Source organism: Cervus canadensis, chromosome 9, assembly GCF_019320065.1.
Source record: "Cervus canadensis isolate Bull #8, Minnesota chromosome 9, ASM1932006v1, whole genome shotgun sequence".
NCBI lineage: Eukaryota > Metazoa > Chordata > Mammalia > Artiodactyla > Cervidae > Cervus > Cervus canadensis.
In genome coordinates, this window is record NC_057394.1 from 82,180,315 (window position 1) to 82,202,992 (window position 22,678).

The 22,678-nt window shown below is 44.8% G+C and overlaps 1 protein-coding gene across 1 annotated transcript in view; it reads left to right on the forward strand.

Annotated features, from left to right (window-relative positions):
- The window catches only part of SACS (sacsin molecular chaperone), a 77,562-nt gene that overhangs the window by 12,754 nt on the left and 42,130 nt on the right, over positions 1-22,678 (forward strand). The window contains exon 2 of the mRNA XM_043477601.1: positions 1,885-2,388. Within this exon, the coding sequence (XP_043333536.1) occupies positions 2,369-2,388 (20 nt within the window). The 5' untranslated portion in view covers positions 1,885-2,368. The remainder of the gene's footprint in view (positions 1-1,884; positions 2,389-22,678) is intronic.

Genomic DNA, 22,678 nt, shown 5'->3' on the forward strand with positions numbered 1-22,678 from the left:
TGTCCAAAAAAGGGAGATAGTTTCTGGAATTCCAAATTGTGGGTCAGATGTTCATAACAGAAGTGATACTAAAACTGAAGATGGGATTGCTAGCGAGCGGTCATGAGCGGTTAGGACATGGTGGTTCTTGGGTCCCAGCATGGATACAGGGGGGCACATCTTCAGTGCATTTCTCCCTTCGACAAAACCGTTCAGACGGCAGCACAGTAGGGGTCAGGAGAAAGACGGTATCCTGACCATAATAATATGCTGGGGAAAGTCGCTGTATCGTGCTAGAAATGATGGCAAAAAAACGCGTGTAATGTGCATTCATTGCAGCTCAGAGTTATTTAGGAAAAACGACCCAAAGATTGTTCTTTCTTATTTTTTTGTAATGATGATCCATTGTCCATCTGGAGGAAAGTTATAATAATTTGCCATGAGTCTCTTTGCTGTTTAGCAAGTTTATCAAATGTGCCAGGTGATACGAGGTTAGTTAACATCCCAGATGACAGAAACTGAAAATGAAAGTGATAGTCTCTCAGTTGTGTCTGACTCTTTGCAGCCCCATGGACTATACAGTCCATGGAATTCTCCAGGCCAGAATACTGGAGTGGGTAGCCTTTCCCTTCTCCAGGGGATCTTCCCAACCCAGGGATCGAACCCAGGTCTCCCACACTGCAGGTGGATTCTTTACCATCTGAGCCACTAGGGAAGCCCATTTGATATATGATTTCATATAAAAGAGGAATAAGATTTTGGATGGGTTTGTTTCCATTAATCTCACTCACTCATGGCACCCAGGGATATTTTTATGATACCAAGTCACTAGGGAAGTGTTTGGGGAAGAATTTTCAGTGAGTCTTCAGTTTCTTCCCTGGATTTTCATGAATCCAAGAATCTCTAATGATCTAAATATAGCTTAGAATATGATCTCTATATTACTTTTGTCTACAAGGCAACATTGCTGGGTAGCAAAAACAGAATAAGTCAGCAGCTGGTTTTCTTATTTTCCGCCCCTCACTTCCTAGTCGAGCATCTGAAACACCACCACTTAGCTTCGTGTTTCTAAGCTCCGTGGTTCTGAGCTCCAGGGACTTTCTAATTATAAACTGCTGGTTGCATCGGAGCCCTGCCTAGGAACATGGCACCTGGTTTCCCCTCACCACCAGCAGAGTTGGTGTTTCTTAGGTTGGTGTTTCACAGATGTGTGAAAGGTTCCTGCTTTCACACAGCTGTCTCCCCCAAAGAAATGCCATCATGCCTAAGAGGGTGCCTTGGATATTATAAAGGATTTGTAACCATGATACTTGCAGGAGTGGGTAGAAAATTCAGTCTCATGCATCCCTCTGACTTAGCCTGGTTGTCAAAGTTTGTCATTTTTTTTTTTCCTTCTGGTTTATTTCTTAACGTGTTAGGCTGTTGCAGGCACCCATGGTTCTTAAGTATATTGCTAGTAAAATACTCTTTTTTATTAAGCATAGATGTTTCACTTTCAGATGTGAGTTATAATGTGTAAAGTCACAGGCTTGGGTCTTGGGGTGCTGTTCCTGAGAAAAGGTACATTGTGCGAAGCACATATTCCACTTGGAAGAAGCCAGGGAACTGGAGGGATGAGGAGAAATGCTGGGGGAATGAGGAGTGAGAACATGGAACTAAGTTAAGTAGGCGTGTTTTTATTTATAGCGACGGCCATGTGCGGTTACAATGTGTGTCTGCCGGTGGTGAGTGGAGACCAGGTGCCATGCTCCTAGGCAGGGCTCCGACACAACCAGCAGCTTATAATTAGAAAGTCCCTGGAGCTCAGCACCGTGGCTGTCGGCCACAAGGAGCTGCCTCATCTGTGCCTTTACTGGGAGGACTTTCCCCTATTCCTTTTTTAACCCTTCCTTGGTTTTCTTTCAGGATTCCAGAAGTGATGCCAAGATGCAGGTGTCACCAGAGCAAGGAGAAGGGTGCTCGCCAGGGAGTATCGTACATCTGCTGAGATGAGGGCGAGGATCACGGGGCCCAAGAACATCCACAACATCTTCCCCACCTCCTGCAGAAAGAAATACAGAAGGTTCTCAGATGAAAATAGCTCCTCTTTACTTTGGGGAAAAGCTAGAACCCATTAGCTGATCAATTTTACCTGGAGAAGGCCCGTGGGCTGCTGATCAGCAGGCGTAACCCAGGGAGGCGACACGGACGGGACAGCCCTGCTGTGAGGAGCGCAAACACCGAACACAGCGATGCTTTCCCACATCAGATGATGAATGGACGCTGAGGGGGAAACAGCCCTTCCGCAGGCCAGGCGAGCTGGACTGGCGTCCACGCTTACAGGAACAACTTGGAAGGAGGAAAAATATTTTCATGGTTTTCCCAGACAGATATTCCAGGACAAGTGATAATGGAGACCCAGGATAATAGGTAAATGAGTGAATGTTTTAAATTACGGCACTTTGCACTGAGATTCAAGGCTTGCTGGGTTTTCCCATAGGAGACATACGTTGGCAAAAGCAGAGGGAAGCTCTGTCAAGGTGAAAGTGAATCAACCCCAGACACGTTGGTTCTAATGGGGACTGTGTGGGTGATACTTGTACTGTGGGGTGGCAATCACTCCTTCCATTTCCCAGATGGTTCTGGGTTCTGTTTCCTGGTATGGCTCTTACCGTGGACAATTGACTCGATGTGTCCTGTTTTCTCTCTCATAAAATGTATGTATTGGTGCCTTCCACTGGCCTGTGATTTTTGGAAAATATTAAATAACAACTGTCAAGTACTTGGCATCGTATCAGATAAGCTGAGAGAAGAGAGAGGACTTTCTGCTTTTCCTTTATAAACTATGAAGATAAAAGATAACATTTTCTCCTTTCCACAAATTTAGTTGCTATTTTATAGGAACCTATTTTATAAGCTTGAGGGTATATGCAAAAATAGATAGTATCAATGATATGTAGAATTACCCCTTAAATTTCTCTGTTTTCCTTTTTTCTTAAAACAAAATACTCTTTGATTGATTTTTGATGGCTGTATTCAAATAGTGTGTTCAATGATCAAAAAGTTAGGGCCATAGAGACCAGGTAAGTCCTCACATCCAATGACATCGACGAATAAAAGAACTTTTTAAATTTGACTTTCCAATTTGAAACATTGGGAAGACCCAATATTTGTTTTTCTCATTTACCTTTTGAAAACCTTTATTCTTTAGACAGAGGAAGTTCAAGAGTAACTTTTTCAATAGAACTTGCTTCTTAACAAATCAGTATTAACTTGTGACTGATTGTCATTCATATGTGAGAATAACACAGGTACAGAAGTCTCTGTACTTAATGGGTTTGAGTTTTGACAAACTGGAACTTTTGATTATTTCTAATATTATAAGAAGTCATCTGAGATGAATGTTCTCGCTATTTCTGACACTAAATTGTTTAAGCTTGAGAGAGGAACCCTCATGTAGCACCATACAAGTGGTATCACAGTATTTTCTGTGGATTGTTTCTTTTTTTTTTTTTACCTTCTAAACTGCTTCCATATAGTGCTTTCCTCTTGTTTTGAAAATAGATTTTTTTTTTCTATTTAAATGTGAACTCATTTTCATTCAGTTTATCAATTAGCAGATTTGTTAGAAATAATTTCATGTATGAATTTATTTTAAATAGCAGTGAGACTCTTTGATGCTGACACTAAGTATATATTTTCAACAATTAAGATTGACTTGAAGCATCTAAGAGACAGTGAAAAAAACCCAACAGATTGGATCATCTTTGCAGTCACTAGGTGCTCAAGTCTATTTATAGCTAGAACAAAGTATAAATTAACTTTGAGAATATCTTTGCAGAGATTTACATCCTGTAGGTTTTGGGCTCTTTAGAATTTCCTCAGAACTTATAATTTCCTTAAAGCTAAAATGTCAGTGACTGCATACAGCAGCATTTATTAATACATAGAGTATGTGTTCATAATCAAAGCATCTTAAGATTATTTTATAAACACATTTTTATTAAGATATTTAAAACTTGTCTCATTAAGACCCTTACTGTGTAAAACTTGATTGCCTGGTCTTTTTGTTCAGGGGGCAAGATAATAATTTTTAAAACTAAAAAGGATCTGGGGTGGGCTTGATCTTAGGCACTGTATCATGAGTGCTCAGGGGGCGTGTGTGGGCCATGGGGCTTGTTCTTACCCACTGCGTTAACACGCAAAGCCTTCCCAGCCCACTGGCTTTATGTGGGTATTCAGGAAAAGAAGATTATCTGTGTGATAAGCAATATAAAATGTTACGCTAAGATAAAAGCAGGTATATTATTGACTATACCATCTGAATATTAAACTAAAAATTGAGTTGGTATTACTCATTTTTTAAAAAAAATTAATTAATTTAGCTGCATTGCATCTTAGTTGCAGCATGCGAACTCTGTAGTTACGGTATGTGAACTCTTAGTTGCATGTGGGCTCTAGTTCCCTGACCAGGGATGGAACCTGGGTCCCCCGAGTGTGTAGTCTTAGCCACTGGACCATCAGGGAAGTCCCTGGTCACCCTTGTTGAAGGCTGCTTTGGGATTGGTTTCCTTCTGTTGTGTCCAGGGGACCTCTGGAGTGTCAGTGTGTTGCCGTGCAAAGAGGTTCCAGGATATGGAGAGGTGGACCAGATTTGGGGCACCTGTCCCCTAGGGAGCTGAAGAAACAGTTCTAGGTACAGGGTGCTAAAGCGCTTGGTCCATTTGGGGTTGATTCAGGCTGGTGACAATGTCTAAGAGACCCTATGTTAGTGGATTGATGAGATGAGAAAACTGAAGTTGTGTGACTTGTTCAAACTCACAGTATTGGTTAAAGAAAAAATTACCCTGACACTTACTGAAATAGTAAGGAAGCCTTTACTTAGGACTTGATACCTATTGCAATTGTGGAAGAGATCTGGCTTAACTCAGAATACAGCACAGAGAGCTGGGCATTTATAGCCAATGAGCAAACAGAGGAGAGTCAGTGGATGGCAAATTAATGAGGCATCAAGGGCAGGGACCCCGGCTGAACTGACTTGCTGACAGCAGGCCAGGGTGCTCAGGTGTCAAGGGTGGGCGGGGAGGACTTTGGTCAGACGTGGAGGTTACTCAGACCTCAAGGGGGAGGAGGTCTCACTACACTGACAGCAGGATTCTTGCTAAAACTGGGCCAGGCTGTTCAAAGACAAAGCCCATGGATGAGACTCATTGTAAAGAGGCCTCAGAGGAGCTTCTGAAGTTTGGTCAAGGAGAGAGAGAGAGCAATGGTCAGGTACAAGTCCAGCCTGGCTAAACCGGCCTCTCCTCCTCCAGAGACACATCTGGTGTCCAGTGTCCACCTTCCCAGGGGACTGCAGGGCAGCCTTTCAGTTAGGACCCTCCACACTAACTGTTAGTGAACCAAACGAATCCTCTTGCCCACATGCAGTAAAGTGAGTGTGCTGACCCCAGGGTCGAGGTGAAGGAAAGGGCAGCATTCACTGCAGGAGAGGAGTCCAGGCAGCTGGTGCTTAAGTCTGACCTCCCTGAAAGCTTTCAGGGACAGGTTCATAAAGACAGGGTGAAGGAGGGGGACGTGGGGCGTGTGGTCAGCTCATGGACCTTTCTTCTGATTTTGTTGATGGTGAGGTATTCGGGGTCAACATCATCAACATGGTTTCAACTCATCTGGGGTCTATGTGCTTGTGGACAGCATGCAGTTAACTTCTCCCACCTGGTGGGGTTTCATTCAGCAGCTGCAAAACATTTCAAAGGACATGGTTCAGAATATCCTCTACAGCCCTTGAGGTGGAACTAGAGATCTTCAGCTTTGTCCAACGACTAAACTATTATTTTGTCTTGCTCGACTGTTTCCTTTCCTCCTGCATTTTTCACTTCTCTGGTTAAATTTACTCTTTGGGACTCAGGGAAAGCATAAGAGTCTACAGTTTTTCTACAGACAAAGGCAGGTGGAGGACCTGCCGAGACAGCGGGGGAGGTCTGTTCTGCAAAGACCCTATAGGGTCCTGCTCATCACAAAGTCATTCCTTCAGCTAACATGTGAGAGGCATTTATTAGGCCAGGCTTTTAGAATATGTAAGGGAATGAAATGGGTGTAGGTATTGACTCTGCTGAATTTTCTACTCTAACAGGGGGAAGACAGAAAGTACACAATAAACCTAATACATAATTAAATTACAGGGTACCTCATTTTTGTTGTTGTTTAGTCGCTAAGTCGTACCTCATATGATGGAACAAAAGACCGGTGAGCATGAAAAGGAGGTGGGAGTCTATGGGGTTTCATAGGGACATGTGTCACTCACAGTTTTAAATAGGATAGTCAAGACAAACCTCTTGGAGATGACATTTGAGCAGACACTTGAAGGAGGTGAGGGAATTAGTCACAAGCTCTTTAGGGGAAGAATGTTCCAGACCGTGTAGATCTTGTAGGTGGGTGCTGCCTGGAATGTTCCAAGAACAGGGAGGAGGCTGGTGGGCTGGCGGGGAGGGACTTAGGGCCAGGGAGCTGAAGTCACAGTTAAGGAGGAAGCGTGAAGGAGATGGGGGCCCACTGCGGGGAGAGGCATGATCTGACTTCCTTTGTAAAAGGATCCCTCCAGCTGCTGTGTGGAGGACAGGAGCAGAGGCAGGGAGGCCCACTACAGTTTGTGGTCACCACCCAGGTGAGCGACGAGGGGGGTCCTGCCAGGGGGGCTGCGTGGAGGAGGACCCGTCCTGACCGCTCAGTGCTGCACCTGTATCAGTCTCTCCACTGAGGCTGGGAGAGTGTCGCGGCCTCCTGGCAGTGTCAGAACGGCCAGGACATCCAAGATGAATGTCAACAACCCGATGAGGATGGGGACTGAGTCATCTCTCCTACAGCGATCGGTTCCCTAATTCTCTGGGACCTCCTGGGAGTCCAGCATGTCAAGTTAATTCTAACACTTCCCAGAGTTAGCAAAGACCCCCATGTCACAGACAGTCCTGCGGGACCGCCTCCACTTCAGGTGCTAGTGGGAATGCCTGGGACACCCCAACTACAAATTCAGGGGTTCCCAGAACCCCTTCCCTTGGGTTCAATAATTCACTAAACTGACCCAGAACCCAGAGGGTGCTTTACTTACAATTACTGTTTATTGTAACAGCTCATGGAAGAGATAGGCACCCTTGTCAAGATCATGGGTCAAGATTTGGGGGCAGCGCATGTGTAGAGCTCCCAGCCATCTCCGGGGGCCCCCACACCCCAGCACCTCCATGCAGTCTCCAGCCTGGAAGTTCCTGTGGCTTAGTGGTTGTTTCCGAGTTCCCAGCAAAGTGTCCCTGTTGGCGTGACTGATTATATCATCGACTGATTGAACTCACTCTAGTCTTTCCCTCTGTGGAGATTAGAAGGGTCAGAAAACTCCAACCCTCTAATCACAGGGTTGAATCCTCCCTCCCCATCTGAAGCTATCTAGGGGTCCTGCCTTGAGCTACCTCATCAGCATATAAAAGACACTCTTTTCTCAGGGAACTCCAAGAGTTTTAGGAGTTTTGTGCCAAGACTTAGAGGCAAAAAGCAAATATTTATTTCCTATTATCCCATAGTAGGAGGAGTAAAGATTCAGGTGAGAGAGCAGGGTCCCGAGGTCCCGAGAGCAGGAGAGGAGGCAGACTAGCTGAGTCCAAGTGTGTGAAAACAAAGCCCAGTGGGGAAGAACAGTAGTGGGCAGTATAGGGCCAAGCAAACCAGCCAGCCCTGACTTCTGATGGAGCTGTGGGCCTAGTGGCAGTCAGCCAGGATTTGAGCTGGGGAGGTGGAGTCCAGAGAAAGAACAAGTGCTTTAGCGATTATGCCCCCCTCCTAGGTTTCAGAGGTTCGTGAGTGTAAATAAGGTCAATTCGTATTTACACCCACGTCTCCATGACTCCAGATCACCTGTTGATAAGACCTTAACTCCGATGTTCTTGTTGGCTTAACTTCTTCCCCGGCTATTTCTGTGTGTCCTTGGGGCGGTGACATCTCCTATGGTCTCAGGAATGAATTTGCCTATGTTCTTTCCACTTGAGCCTCTGGGTCGGGGCACTTGTCATGACCTCTGTAGGTGGTACCTCTGTAAGACTTTAACCCAACAGACCCCTTGGGACCAAAGTGACTGCCACCTGAGGACTGGAGGTCAGGAAGAGGAATGCCTTCTTCTGAAGCTCGTGCTGATTTTATTTCCTGGGAGAGAGGCAGTGCTACCTGGACTTATTCCCACCCAGGGTTTCATGGCACTGGTCCTTCACCCTCTGTCCTCACAGGCTCCAAACCAGTCCATCTCATGTGGCCAGAGAGGGGACGATGGGTCCCATCCTGTCCCTTCTACATCTCTCTTCCTTAGACATACACCTCTGCATCCAAACAAAACAAGACCAACTCCACAATACCCTCCACAAACACAGACACCCATTTGTTTTAAGAGAAAACAAATCATGTAATGGAAAGAGTGTAGACTTTGGAGCCAGACATACTTGGTCTGAATCCCATTTTCTAGTCATGCAGCCTTAGGGAAAAAAATGCCCATAAAAATGTTAGATAAGAGCCCGTAAATGTAAGACACTTGTGCTGTATCTGATGCGGCTCTCATCCCTCCAGAAGCCTGCGCAAAGCCCCGCCCACAGCCTGAGCACCTGTCCTCATTGCAGGTGCCCTGGGGGGTGCCGCGGTCACCACCACCGCCACCCCAGCCTACAGAGCAGCTGCAGACTGGTCTGTCTCGTCCTTCTTGTTGGTGGCGGGCTGTCCCTTCCCATCACTGTCAGCCCCTCCGTTTCTACCTGCGCTGGGATCTCTTTGGGGAGGGGCTTATGGAGTGTCACTGGCTCTCAGACAGGAAGCTCAAGAGGCAAAGAGAAGGCCCAGAGAGCATCCTGGAGACACCACTGATAGTCCACACAGGCTGGTCTGGGGCCCAGAGCGGGTGGAGAGTGGGCACCCTGCGGGGTGCTGGTGCCCATGGAGGGTGCCAGCTCTCATCCCCCTCCCCTGGAATTAGCAGAAATCCTCTGCTCATACTTGGTACCCCTGTGCCTCGTGGTAAAAATTTTATCATGAAGAATTTCAGGCATCCAGAGAAGCAGAGGGAACTATTTATTACAGCGAGCGTCCTATGGGCAGATTTCAGCAGTTGTGAAGCAAACCCTAGATGTTCTATTTTCCCTGGTCCTTGCAGCAGAGCCCTGGGGGTACAGATGTGTGTATGTGGGAGCTTTGTAAACTGCAGGGCAGTCCCTGGGGAGCCCCAAGGGCTGCCCCGCTCCAGGCGGGCTCGTGTCGGGGAAGGAAAACCCATGTGCGGACCCGGGACAGGTTCGGTGCAGTCACAGAATCACCGACGGGAGATGAGGAACCGTCTCAGCTGTAGAAATACACGTGTTATTGAAAATTCACAGGGGTCAGAATCATTGCCCTTTAGACACTGCTCAGAAAGGTCCACTCCATTGAAAAATCAACTGATAGCTTTTCCTTGAGAATAATAATAATGTTAATGTATTACCTAGCAAGAAACGCAATTTTAAATGATCTCATTTACTGAATCTCCTGGGGGAGGGGTGGAGGGAGAGGGAATCTCATAGAGAAATGGTAACTTAGTTCAACTGACTCAAGATTATTATTATTTTTTAAATTAAGCAGTAGGCAAAATGATTTGTTTATGATACTTTAATATAAATGGTTCTTCTAGTTTGTTATGATTGAAAGCAATAGCCACAGAAAAACAACATAGAAACAAAACTCTAATTCTTTCCAGAGCCGATGCCAAATGCAATCTGAAACCTGCAGCACCTCCTAGACCAAGTTAAATAGGTGCTGTAGAAAAAGCCTTCAAAGAGGGAATAGAAAAAAATCCCTTGAAGCATCATAGAAAATATTAAAAACAGAAGAATGTATAAAAAGGATTGCCTATGATTGTGACAACTGGCATCTGAAGGCGCAGCCTAACAATCTGCCATTTTGACATAAACTTAAATGGCCATCTGCTCCCTACTGCCCACAGAAAGGGAAAAAAAATAAGAAAGTGGTGGATGAATGCAGAGTCCCAAAGGAAGAGATTTCAGACACTATTTAATTTGTTCCTTTCACCTGCATGGAGAAGATGAAGGCAAATGTGATGGGTTTGTGTATGACTGCAGACCCATCATACACTTATATTGTCCTTTTTTTTTAAACTAGGGAAGGCTTAGCTTAAAGCTTCAGCTGAGCCCCAGAAGAAGAGGACAGAGGGCTGGCAAGCAGAGCACGTGCCTTGCAGAGAACTGGAGGCTTCTCTGCCCACTGCCCACAGTCACTGAAAAAGGCAAACACTGGGAGCGTCATTTTTATGTCTGCACTTTAGTAGTTGTGTACCTTGTCATCATATTCTTTGGATTCTTAGGTCATGTTACAATAAGAGATGATTTGAAATTCTTGTTTCCTGTTCTGGAACAGGAAATTGTGCTAATGCATTTTTAGCATAAATACCGTGAATGTTACCCAGTTTACTTACAACTATTTATTGAAGGCTGCTCAAAGGGTTAGTTAGGTTTAGCCCATTCTTTCAATTCATAGCGTGGATTATCCATGGATTAAGTCCACTCAGTTGACTGGTTAAGTCATGTCTAGTTGTTGGTGCTTTTTTTTCCTCATTAATATCTTTAAAACAGAATGTCCAGAGAAATGTGCAAAAAAGGTGTAAAGATATAAGCATGGCTGCAGGGCTCTGGGAGGATGCCCAGGAAGGAGGGGCAGGGACGAGGTGGGAAAGGTGAGTCTACGAAGCCTTTGGACTTGAAGGACTGAGTGTTGTTATGTTGGGGAGGGGCTCAGTCATACTTCATAACAGATCAACTCAGTGGTAACAGGAATTAATAGGATTAGTCAGAGGGGAAAGGATTCGGGGCAGTGTGAAAATATTTAGAAAACAAGAAAGTGACCAGAGGCTTAAAAGACAAACACACATATAAACTTTAATTGCTAATAACATTAAGTGTATGTTTTCTGAAGTACACTCAACTGCCCTTAATAGCTTTTTCATTGATGAGTTATTTTATTTAAAAAAATTATTTATTCTTAATTGAAGGACAGTTGCTTTATAGTATTTTGTTGGTTTCTACCAAACATCAACATGAATCAGCCAAAATTACTTAGCTGTTATATTTATAAAGATTATAGAAATAGCGAACAATCATAGGTTTGTTTTTTTTTTTTTGATTTAGATTTGTGTGAATTCTGAAAAAAAAAAAAAACAACTGTTCATATGACTATTATTCTATGCTTTCTCTGTTAAAAATTTTGTCTTTGGTTCTTCAGAAATATTCATTTTTAGAAGCTGTCAGTAAATAGATATCTTTTCCATTTTATAACTATCTAATTTAGCCAATAAAATCCTTATCAAAAGAAAATTTGAAATGGTTTGGAAAATGAGCAAAATGTAGGATTTTAACAGAGGAAGTGTCCATTCAGTTACAGTAATCATTATAAAATTCAGTCATTTTGGTTTTTTATGGATTCATTCCCAATTTCCCTTAAAAAACTCTCTCTTGACCTATTTCTAACTAGCATTTCCTTTGTGTCCCCTCCAAGTGGTTGCCTGCCAACTACTATCATTGTCCGCCAAACAGCAAATGCATGAAGCTATTTGTAAACCTTCCATATGAGGGAAGCTGTGGCATGATCCCTTTTTATTCAAAGCAAAGGAAAAAAACCATAAAGTTGTTTTTCATAAATTCACAGACCTATAATTTTGTGGGCACAGTTTCTGTGATTCATATTTTCAAGTTATTGTGGCACTGACTGCACAGACATAAAACACGATGCTTTTGAAGTGATCATTCATTGACATTATCGCTCCGAGTCCAAACATTTGGAAATGAGACAAAATAAGAAGTGTTTAAAAAAAAAAAACTTTAGTGAACGTAAGAAATGTTAAAAATAAAATATGACAAAATTAAGAAGATTCCCATTTGTTTTTCATAAGTAAACTCATTCCTCAAATACTTCTGACCAGAGAATGTTAGTTTAATCAAATAATGGTCTAGGGATTCTGTTTGAGGCACTACTTCATAGCTAAATATGTTGTTGTTTAGTCCCTAAGTCATGTCCAACTCTTTACGACTCCATGGACTATAGCACGCCTATCCTTCAAGAACTCCCAGAGTTTGCTCAAACAGGTAGGGGAGTGTAGTTTTAAACAAGTAATTCAATTGGCTATAATGAATGAAACAGACGTAGTGAAATGTACAGTCTCACCCTTTTAGCTGCATTGTCTGTGTCTCTTTTCTGTAGTGCATGTTCACATATTTATCATATTCATTTAAGTGTTTCCCAGCATGTGCCTGAGGGCTCCCGTGCTGCCTACGTCTGGCCAGACTGTAAAACTGCCACGTGCTTTAGAATACAAGATTGTGGTTAGCTCTTAGGAGAGAATTTAGGGCACTTACCCCTCAGGCATGGGCTTCCCAGGTGGTGCTAGTGGTAAAGAACCCGCTTGCCTAATGCAGGAGACGTAAGAGATGTGGGTTCGATCTCTGGATCGGGAAGATCCCCTGGAGGAGGATATGGAAACCCACTTCAGTATTCTTGGCTGGAGAATCCCATGGACAGAGGAGCCTGATGGGCTACAGTCCATGGGGTCACGAAGAGTCGGACACAACTGGAGCAACTTAGCAGTCAAGCATGCATGCACCCCTAAGGTGTGCTGACTGTGAGATTTTTAGAATCTCAAAGCAAATATTTCTCTTTTACTTCAATTCTGGGGTGTAGCACAGAATGAGAACATTGAATGGAGACCTGGGTTCCAGTTTTGACATTTGGTGTTTGCAAGGAAACATCAGACAAATTAACTTGCCCTCTCTGGGTCCTGAGTCCTGATTTGTAATTGTGGATGATAATGTTAGATTCATCTGGAAATTAAATACAACAGTGGATGTGAAAGAGTCAGCATGTGGTTGGTGATAAGTAAATACAAACGAGCACTGTTCTAATTGGTGGGATATTTTTCCGTATAGTGAACCCCACATCTGTCTCTGGAGTCACAGAAATTTTTATACATGAAAACCTTTCTCCTATTTGAACAGTATAGCATGCACCCTGGAGTCACGTTTTTCCCAGGATAAACGTCTCTGTTAGCACCAGTAACAGCCCCACGTAGGGATATGCACAGGGTATGGGTCTGCAGGAACTGCATGTGGTCTGGGGCAGTTAGAACTTTTCTGAATCTCCTTTTCATCTGTAAAATAGGAAGAAACATGCCTCATAGGATTTTAGTGAAGATTAAATGACAAGTGTTTGGTGCCTAGGAAGTGTTTCATTAGCCACACCAATTATTATTATTGTGCATGATTTTCCATTTCTCACATCCCAATGACTGTTTTAAGTGAACAACGGTCTTGGTGATGGGATTTCAGAGGCAGTGAGTGACGCACCTCCCCGCCCTCTGATCCTGGGGCCCACACTGCTGTAGAAATTAAAACAGAGCCCTTTGAGAGCCAGGAAGTGGCTGCTGAGCCACTGGGGGAAGAAGCAGTGGGGTCAGAGTGCAGTGCTTCGGGCTGGAGGGGGAGGGCTGGCTGGGAGCTCCCTGTGTGTGTGGTCTTCTCCAAAGAAGGTTAAAGAGATGGAAGGAAAAATAAATGATATCTCTAAACACACAGGAACACAGGGGAATGCACCAGAATGGAGGCCCAGGGCCACTTTGGAGGGGGTCCTGGTGAGCAGGAGGGGTGTGCCTGGACGGGGTGTGAAGGTTACAGCTGATGGGAGCTGAGCCTGGGTACACTCAGGAGGAGAGAAACAAGGGAAGAGAAGACCAGACCTTGGTCCAGACAGAGGGTCACCCAGGAGAGCAGTCTCTTTCCTGACTGTGATGCTTGTCCAGGAAAGCCTTTAATGGAAGGCCATGCTGTGGCACTCAGCAGCTTGCCTTTATTTTAGCATTGTCCCTTTTATGCCGAAATGATGTTTCTGCAACATTTCAGTCTTGGCTGTCCTCGAGCTTCAGTGGTAAAGAGTCTGAGTGCCAATGTAGGAGATGCAGGTTTGAGCTCTGGGTCAGGAAAATTCCCTGGAGGAGGAAATGGCAACCTACTCCAGTATTCTTGCTGGGAAAATTCCATGGACAGAGGATCCTGGCGGGCTACAGTCCATGGGGTTGCAAAAGAGTCGGACAAGACTGAGTGACTGAGCACACAGGCCGTTGAGTTCCTAATGGGCAGTGGAGCTGTTATTAAGATCATTATCTGTCTGATTTCTGAGCCCCTGGCAGAGAGCCTGCACCCAGGATGGGGTTACATTTACTGAGCTCAGCAGAGCTGGGGACGCAGTGGATACAAGCACAGAGCGTGTCAGGAGAGGAGGTGAAGTTCAGATCAAAGGTTGAATGGGACCTGAGACACACTGGCCTGCTTCATGGTTTTTCCGGCACTGACCTCCAGAGCCAGAGAGGAGGGCACGGGGAAGGATGAAGGTGACAAGAAGGGTGTGAGGCCTCCTTCTCACGGTGCCCGCCTGATTGCTGTTTCCGTGAGCAGACTCACCCCCCGGACAGAGGGACATACCCCCCTGGGACTGTGCCCCTTAATCAGAGTGCCAGTGCCTAGGGCATACCGGTTGTCATGCATTTTTATTGTATGAATACATGTGACCCTCCCAGGTCAGCAATAGCCTGTTTTACCTCCCCATAACCCCAAGGAAGGGTCCTACAGGTGAGGCAGTGAGCTCGGAGTGGAGACATCCCTCCCATGGACAGGTGTGAGAGCCGAGAATCTGACCATCAGTTCATCTGCACACGAGGGGGCAGAGGGCTTCCCTGATAGCTCAGTTGGTAAAGAATCCACCTGCAATGTGGGAGACCTGGGTTTGATCCCTGGGTTGGGAAGATTTCCTGGAGAAGAGAATGGCAATCCACTCCAGTATCCTTGCCTGGAGAATTCCATGGACTGTATAGTCCATGGGGTTGCAAAGAGTTGGACATGACTGAGTGACTTTCACTTTCACTTTCAAGGGGGTGGCGGGTGTTGGAGACAGGTGGAGAGTGAAGAAAGCAACATGTAAAATAAAGGGCAAAACAGAAGGGAAATTATTAATTTCCTAAAAGAAAAGAAAAATATCAATAGCTGGAAGAAACAAAAAAGGAAGAAGTGTATTAGAGTATATTATGGTATCGTTGCTCATACCATTTCCTTTTTTATGTCCAGTGTAATCAATTTTTATGACAGAACATTTTATAGGTTTATGTTGAAAAGTTTCCTTATTATTGTGTCTAGGGCAAGACTCCATTAAAACACTCTAATTATTAGCATGGGGTACATTCATTTTAGTGTACTTACTGCCATAGTTAGCTCACTCTGTCCCTGTATTTTCTATAAAATGTTCCAAGAGAGGATGTTTCATCAGAGTTTATCATAAGTAGAAGAGGAATTCAAAGGCCACATATGGTTCTATTATTCCCTGAAATGGCTAAGACAGCTCAAGATGTGTCACCTTGACAAAATCTGAGGGCCTGAGTCACTTTTCCCTTTCTAATGCGAAGTTCTTTCTGGGTACCCTGTTGCCGTTCGGAAGCATGACTACACTTAAGCCTCTTCCTGGGTAATGGGGCTTTGGCACAGTTATGTATGAACAATCTGGGATTTCTGGCAACTCAACAACTATCTCTCACATTAACAACAGATTCAAAAGCATCGGGTAAAGCCTGTACAGTCCTGTCTTCTCAAAACTTGAACAGTTTTTACTTTTACTCTAGGGGGTGCATATTGCCTTCTTTGGAAGGAGCAAAGGCAGGAACATTAATTCAGAAACATGACATCATTTCCCAAAGCATGTTGAATGGAACTAAAAATAGAAGTCAAACTACTGCGTCTACACTGGCACGAAGAGAAGGGAAGTTTTGTCACTGGTCTGACTGATTGGTTATTGAACGTGGTTGCAGGGTAAGCCGTGCCTGGGCCACCGGCCTCTCTGGTTGGAGACTGGGTCCTCTGTGTAAGGATCACTCTGTGTGAGGCTTCGATGGCGGAGCCTGGGGTCTGTGAGCCCAGGGAGTAGACACACACAGGGTAAGTCAGCTGGCAGGTAGGGACGAGGCTCGGTCGTAGCTATGGCACCCTGTGAGGCAGCAGGCTTCCCAAATCTGAAGGAGGAGAGGACATCGGAGGAGGAAGATGGTCACAGGCAAAGGCCACATGAGAGAGCAGGGGAGCTGATCTGATGGGGCTGGAGCAGAGCCCGGAAGGGGAGGTGGGAGGCGGGGAGAGTACTCTGGTGAGGTGAGGGGGCGGGGCGTGGAGGAGTGTGCAAAGTAGAACTCGCATGTTCTCCTAAGGAGTCTATATTTCATCTTGTTCATGTATGTGTTTGAGGGCAAAGATGTCAGTTCCGACCACTCTGGAAAAGGCCCAGAGCATCTTCAGAAGACAGTTAGGTAGACAAACCACTGGACCCACCAGGAGCATCACGGGAGCCACATTCACCCCAGAGGGGTTCACGCACAGTGTGCGGGGAACGTCTTTGCTTCGCATCAGCTACAATGTTGTTATTATGTTAGATATAATTCACATATCATGAAACTCACCCTTTTAAAGGGTTTTTAGGATGTTCACCAGCAGTGGCGGCTGCACAGGGCAGAGGACAGGTGCTGGGCACCCTGGGAAAGTCTGGAGAGAAAGCCTGTGTGACCAGCAAACCTCGCCTGAGACAGTGGACTCTCCGTGTTCCTTCAAGGTCAGGCGATCTGATGGAAAGCTGAAACGGGAGAGCTTTATCAAACACAGACACTCAGGAACAGGGGGGTAAGAAGAGAGAGGGTGAACTCACTCCCCTGCCAGAGCCATGGGGCTCAGGACCACCTGGCCAAGGAGGAACAGCCCACCCTCTTCCTCTCTTGTCTCAGGACTTTGGTCTGTGTGGGGTCAATCGCAGCTGACTATTTGGGAGACAGGGAGAGAGCAGACCCCCACCTGCTCCCCTCAAAGGCCGGCAGCCTTTGACCACCTGCTCTAGTGTGGGGTCCTGATGGCTTCAGTGAGGAGAAAGCTGACCTTTGCATGAGGATTGAAGGTTGAAATTTTATATAATGATTTTGGCTGGATTTGTTCCAATTATAGAAGTGAAATCATGTTGTATAACTTAAAGAGACCTCAGAACTGTGGTTATGTTAGTGAGCAGAAAAACCATAGAATCTGCCCCAATTCCCATCCCAAGGCAGAGAAAGGTGAGGGGCACAGAACATTACCCCTAATCCTTCAGAAAATGTGCCTTGATGTGTTAGTACTCAGGCTTTTATTATCTTACCAGTTATGCTGTTTTCTAACACTTCTAAAGTATGTGTTAGTCACTCGGTTGTGTCCATTTGCGATCCCATACCCTGTAACCCACCAGGCTCTTCTGTCCATGGAATTCTCCAGGCAAGAATACTGGAGTGGGTTGCATGCCTGTCTCCAAGGATCTTCCCAACTGAGGGATAGGACCTGGTCTCCCACATTGCGGGCTGATTCTTTACCATCTGAGCCATGAGGGAAGTCCGTAATACTTCTACAGATAATTCGAACATAACTTTGCTGTGTAGATCAGAGCAAAGCTATAGGCTGAACCAACAATCACTCATAAATTCCATCTCTCCTGCTGGAACCTACCATAGAAGTTTGGAAGGTTAGATAAACCCATGGACCTTCTGTATTCACAGGTTCTGCATCTGCGGGTTCAGCCAACCATAGGTTCAAAACACTAGAAAAAAATTTCAGAAAGTTCCAAAAAAGCAAAATTTAAATTTTCCATGGGCTGGCAACTATTTACAGAGTGTCTACATTGTAGTAGGTACTATACATAACCTATATAGAATTTATGAGTGATGGTTGGTTCAGCCTAAAGCTTTGCTCTAATCTACACAGCAAAGTTATGTTTGAATTATCTGTAGAAGAATTAGGGACTTCCCTCGTGGCTCAGATGGTAAACCTATAGATGCTTTACAGTACACAGAAGATGTGTGTAGGTTATGTGTAGATATTATGTCCTTTTATACAAGGAACTTGAGCATCCAAGGATTTTGGAAACCATGGGGGTCCTGGAACCAATCTACCTCCATCCTGCCCCCCATACCCAGGGACAACTGTGTTCACTTTTCTTGCAGCTTCCTCACAGCTACGGGGTGTCCATGTGATAAGAATTTTGACCAATGAGAGAGAAACAGAAGTGTGCTCGGGAAATTCTACTTTTCCCATAAAACAAACAGGGTGGGAGTCTTCCCTTTTCCCTTCTTCCTTCATTGAATGTGGAAATGTTGAGCTGTATTAGTCACTTTATGGGAAGGAGGGGAGGTCCCCATGTCACTGGGGTGCTAATCTTGAAGAAGAGTAGCCTTCCTTTGCGCTGTGAGAAAAACAAACCCTTATTGGTTTAGCTACTGCTAGTCAGGTAATCAGTTATTTGCAACCAAAAGCATCTTGGGCAGAACAAAACCCAAAATAAAACCTTGCTGACAGATGTTAGGGGTGGAGTGAATATCCATTTATATGCAGCCACTCATTTAACTCTAAATATCTGAGTAACATTTATTAATTCTAGGCCCTTAAGGTACAAAGAGACATGCACTGCAATGAATAGAAATGAAATATGATGAACAGAAATGTGATTGGCATTTTAGTACCAGTGTGAATGTACAACATACAGGTTATACAGGATGAACCAGACTGAAGAGTGCAGGAAAGGTTCAGGAAGTAGTGATTCTAGGACTACAACTTAGGGATTATCAGAAAGAGAGGGCTGACTGAAGGATGCAGGCAGGTGGGACAATGCAGGTGGAGCCCGTGAGGAAAACCAGGGAGTGTGAAGTGACCGCATTTTGTAAATACTAGGTTAACAGAGAGACTTGGACTATATAGAAAGCTGAGTGCCAAAAAATTGATGCTTTTAAACTATGGTGTTGGAGAAGACACTTGAGAGTTTCCCGTGAACTGCAAAGAAATCCAACCAGTCAGTCCTAAAGGAAATCAGTCCTGGATGTTCATTGGAAGGACTGATGCTGAAGCTGAAACTCCAATACTTTGGCCACCTGATGTGAAGAGATGATTCGTTGGAAAAAACCCTGATGCTAGGAAAGATTGAAGGCGGGAGGAGACGGGGATGACAGAGGATGAGACGGTTGGATGGCATCATTGATTCGATGGACATGAGTTTGAGCAAGCTCTGGGAGTTGGTGATGGACAGGGAGGCCTGGCGTGCTGCAGTCCGTGGGGTCAAAAAGAGTCGGGAACGACTGAGCGACTGAACTGACTGACTGACTAGGTTAACACTGAACAGTGCTGGGGCTTTGCAGCTGCATTTCCTGTGTTCAAATTCAGGCTCTTCCGTTCATAGTTGTAGAACTATAAGTAAGATGTTTACTTTCATTTTCCTTACTTGAAATTGAGGTCTCCATGTGCTTCACGGGGTGGCTGGGAAGACTGAGTGAGCTGAATCACAAGGCTTTTAGTAGGTGCCTGGCATGTAGTGAGTATTTCATGAGTGCTGCATATTAAGTATCAGCTGATCTTGGACACAGACTGTATCAGGGTTGGCAGGGTGGCTACAGAAGAATCTATGAAGAATTGATGGGGAAGAAATATCAATAACCTCAGATATGCAGATGACACCACCCTTATGGCAGAGAGTGAAGAGGAACTAAAAAGCCTCTTGATGAAAGGGAAAGAGGAGAGTGAAAAATTTGGCTTAAAGCTTAACATTCAGAAAACTAAGATCATGGCATCTGGTCCCATCACTTCATGGGAAACAGATGGGGAGACAGTGGAAACAGTGTCAGACTTTATTCTTGGGACTCCAAAATCACTGTGGATGGTGACTGCAGCCATGAAATTAAAAGACGCTTACTCCTTGGAAGGAAAGTTATGACCAACCTAGATAGCATTTTAAAAAGCAGAGACATTACTTTGCCAACAAAGGTCCATCTGGTCAAGGCTATGGTTTTTCCAGTGGTCATGTATGGATGTGAGAGTTGGACTGTGAAGAAAGCTGAGCGCTGAAAAATTGATGCTTTTGAACTGTGGTGTTGGCAAAGACTCTTGAGAGTCCCTTGGACTGCAAGGAGACCCAACCAGTCCATCCTAAAGGAGATCAGTCCTGGGTGTTCATTGGAAGGACTGATGCTGAAGCTGAAACTCCAGTACTTAGGCCACCTCATGCGAAGAGCTGACTCATTGGAAAAGACCCTGATGCTAGGAGGGATTGGGGGCAGGAGGAGAAGGGGACGACAGAGGATGAGATGGCTGGATGGCATCACCGACTCGATGGGCATGAGTTTGAGTAAACTCTGGGAGTTGGTGATGGACAGGGAGGCCTGGCGTGCTGCGATTCATGGAGTCACAAACAGTCAGACACGACTGAGTGACTGAACTGAACTGAAACTATGATGAGCCTTATATGCCACACTGGATAGTTTGACCATTGATCCTACAGATCCCCGTAGGTTTTGGAGCAAAGAACTAAGTCAACAGTGGTCTCCTTGTTGTCAAGTGCTGGGGGCACTTCAGCAACTTGGCACTCTTGATTCCCTTCTTGAAGCATTTTAGTTAATCTCACAGAGACCATTTGTTCTTGGTTTTGTTCTTAAGTCTTGTCTTCAGTCATCCTCAGCTCTGGTGCCTGAGGAGTCTTTGTAACATGTAGCTATGATCACCTAACCTGATTAAAATCTAAAGGGGACTCCCCATGCCCTTCCAGTCACTCCATACATACATGGTGTAGAGGCTTCATGACCACATGGTTCTATTTTTTTTTATGCTCTGCATGACTTTTACCCTCTGACCCTTTTAAAGGCAACTGTAGAAACTCCTCAGCTTTATGGCTATTTTTATTCCATAATTTGTGGTCCTGTTTCCTCTCCCTTAGACACCGTCTTCCTTTCTCTGCTTGCCTTATGGTTTTACTCATCCTTTAGGACTTCACTTAACCACGTGCCCACAATATGGTCATCTTTCTGTTTCCAAGCCAAATAGTCTTCTGCTGACTCATGAAACAAGGGAATAATGATTTGTTACACTTTTGTCTTTTTATAACTGGCCAGCATTCTGCAGAAGGAACCAATTAATTGTTTCCCTTGAATCAAAGACATGCAATTGGGAACATTCCACTTCGTAAAATCATGAAGCAGTTGTTTCAGGGGAAGTTAACCTCAGCCTGGAGCTATGCTTCCAAACTGCAGTGTGAGGCTGAGAATGGACCACAATAAAAATTTACAAATTTTTACACTGGATTGGACTGGTGTTTTTTTTTTTTTTTTTTTTTTTTTAAGATTCATTTATTTATGGGCTTTCCTAGTAGCTCATTGGTAAAGAATCTGCCAATGCAGGAGATGCAGATTTGACCACTGGGTAGGGAGGATCCCCTGGAGAAGCAAATGGCAACCCACTCCAGGAGAACACCAAAGACAGAGGAGCCTGGTGGGCTACAGTCTATGGGGTTATAAAGAGTCGGACACGACTCAGCGACTAAACAACAACAATGGCTGTGCTCTTCATTGCTTGCAGTGAGCAGGGGGCGTCTTTGTTGCTGTGTGAAGGCTTCTTATCGCGGTGGCTTCTGTTGTTGCAAAACACAGGCTCTAGGCACGCAGGCTTTGGTATTTGTGGCACTTGGGCTCAATAGCTGTGGCTCGCAGACTCTGGAGCACACACTCACTGGTGTGGTGCACGGCATAGTTGCTCTGCAGCATGTGGGATCTTCCCAGCAGCAAGGGATCAAGCCCAGATCCCTTGCATTGGCAGGTGGATTCTTTATCACTGAGCTACCAGAGAAGCCCTGGACTGGTGTTTTTTGACGATGACCCTGGGTAGGATTTTCAGTTACTGAAATGAATCCACGTTTGGCAGGGACTAGGAGATTTTCATCACCTAAGAGTGATGGGGAGGCTGGGGCCCGTGTTGTGTCAGGTGTGTCATCCAGGGAAAGAGAAAGGAAGCACCAGGGCAAGTTAAAACAGGTGTCATGAGAAGGAATATTGTTCTCTGTGTCCTGCAGAGTCCAACATGTGCGATCATGTTTTAACTGCTTTATCTGCCCGTCTCCATGACTGAAACAGGCTCAGAGGGTGGTCCCGCGATCCCCCTTCCTTACTGCCTTGGACTTACCCTGAAAGGAGGGACTGAAAGCTCTGGTTTCTTGTTGTTCTGCATTTGATAAAAGCATTAAGGCTCAGCTTAACATTTCCTAAGGCTTCCCTGGTGGCTCAGCTGGTAAAGAATCTGCCCCATAATGTGGGAGACCCCAGTATGATTCCTGGGTCCAGAAGATCCCCTGAAGAAGGGAAAGGCTACCCACTCCAGTATTCTGGCCTGGAGAATTCTTGGGGTCACAAAGAGTCAGACATGATTGAGCGACTTTCACACTTCTCTAACATCCCTAGAATATATTTTTCAAATTTCCTTCTTATCATACATAATGGTGATGTTTCATGAACAGATATTCATTGAAGTTTGTACACTTCTGAAAAATTAAAATACCCATGTAAGTATTCATTGGGTTAAGTAGCCTAAGATAGTTCTTCGCAATGGAAAGTCAGGAAGTTATTAGATATGAGGTTTCCACCATGATAAAAACACTGAAAAATACTATTTGTCCATGGTGTAATTACCATTATATTAAAAACCCTTACATTTATGGCAGTGTATAAAATCATTAGCATTTGGGTGGGTATTCGAATTATGAATAATGCTTGAGTTTCCATTTCTTTGTATGTTCCAGATATTTACTCATT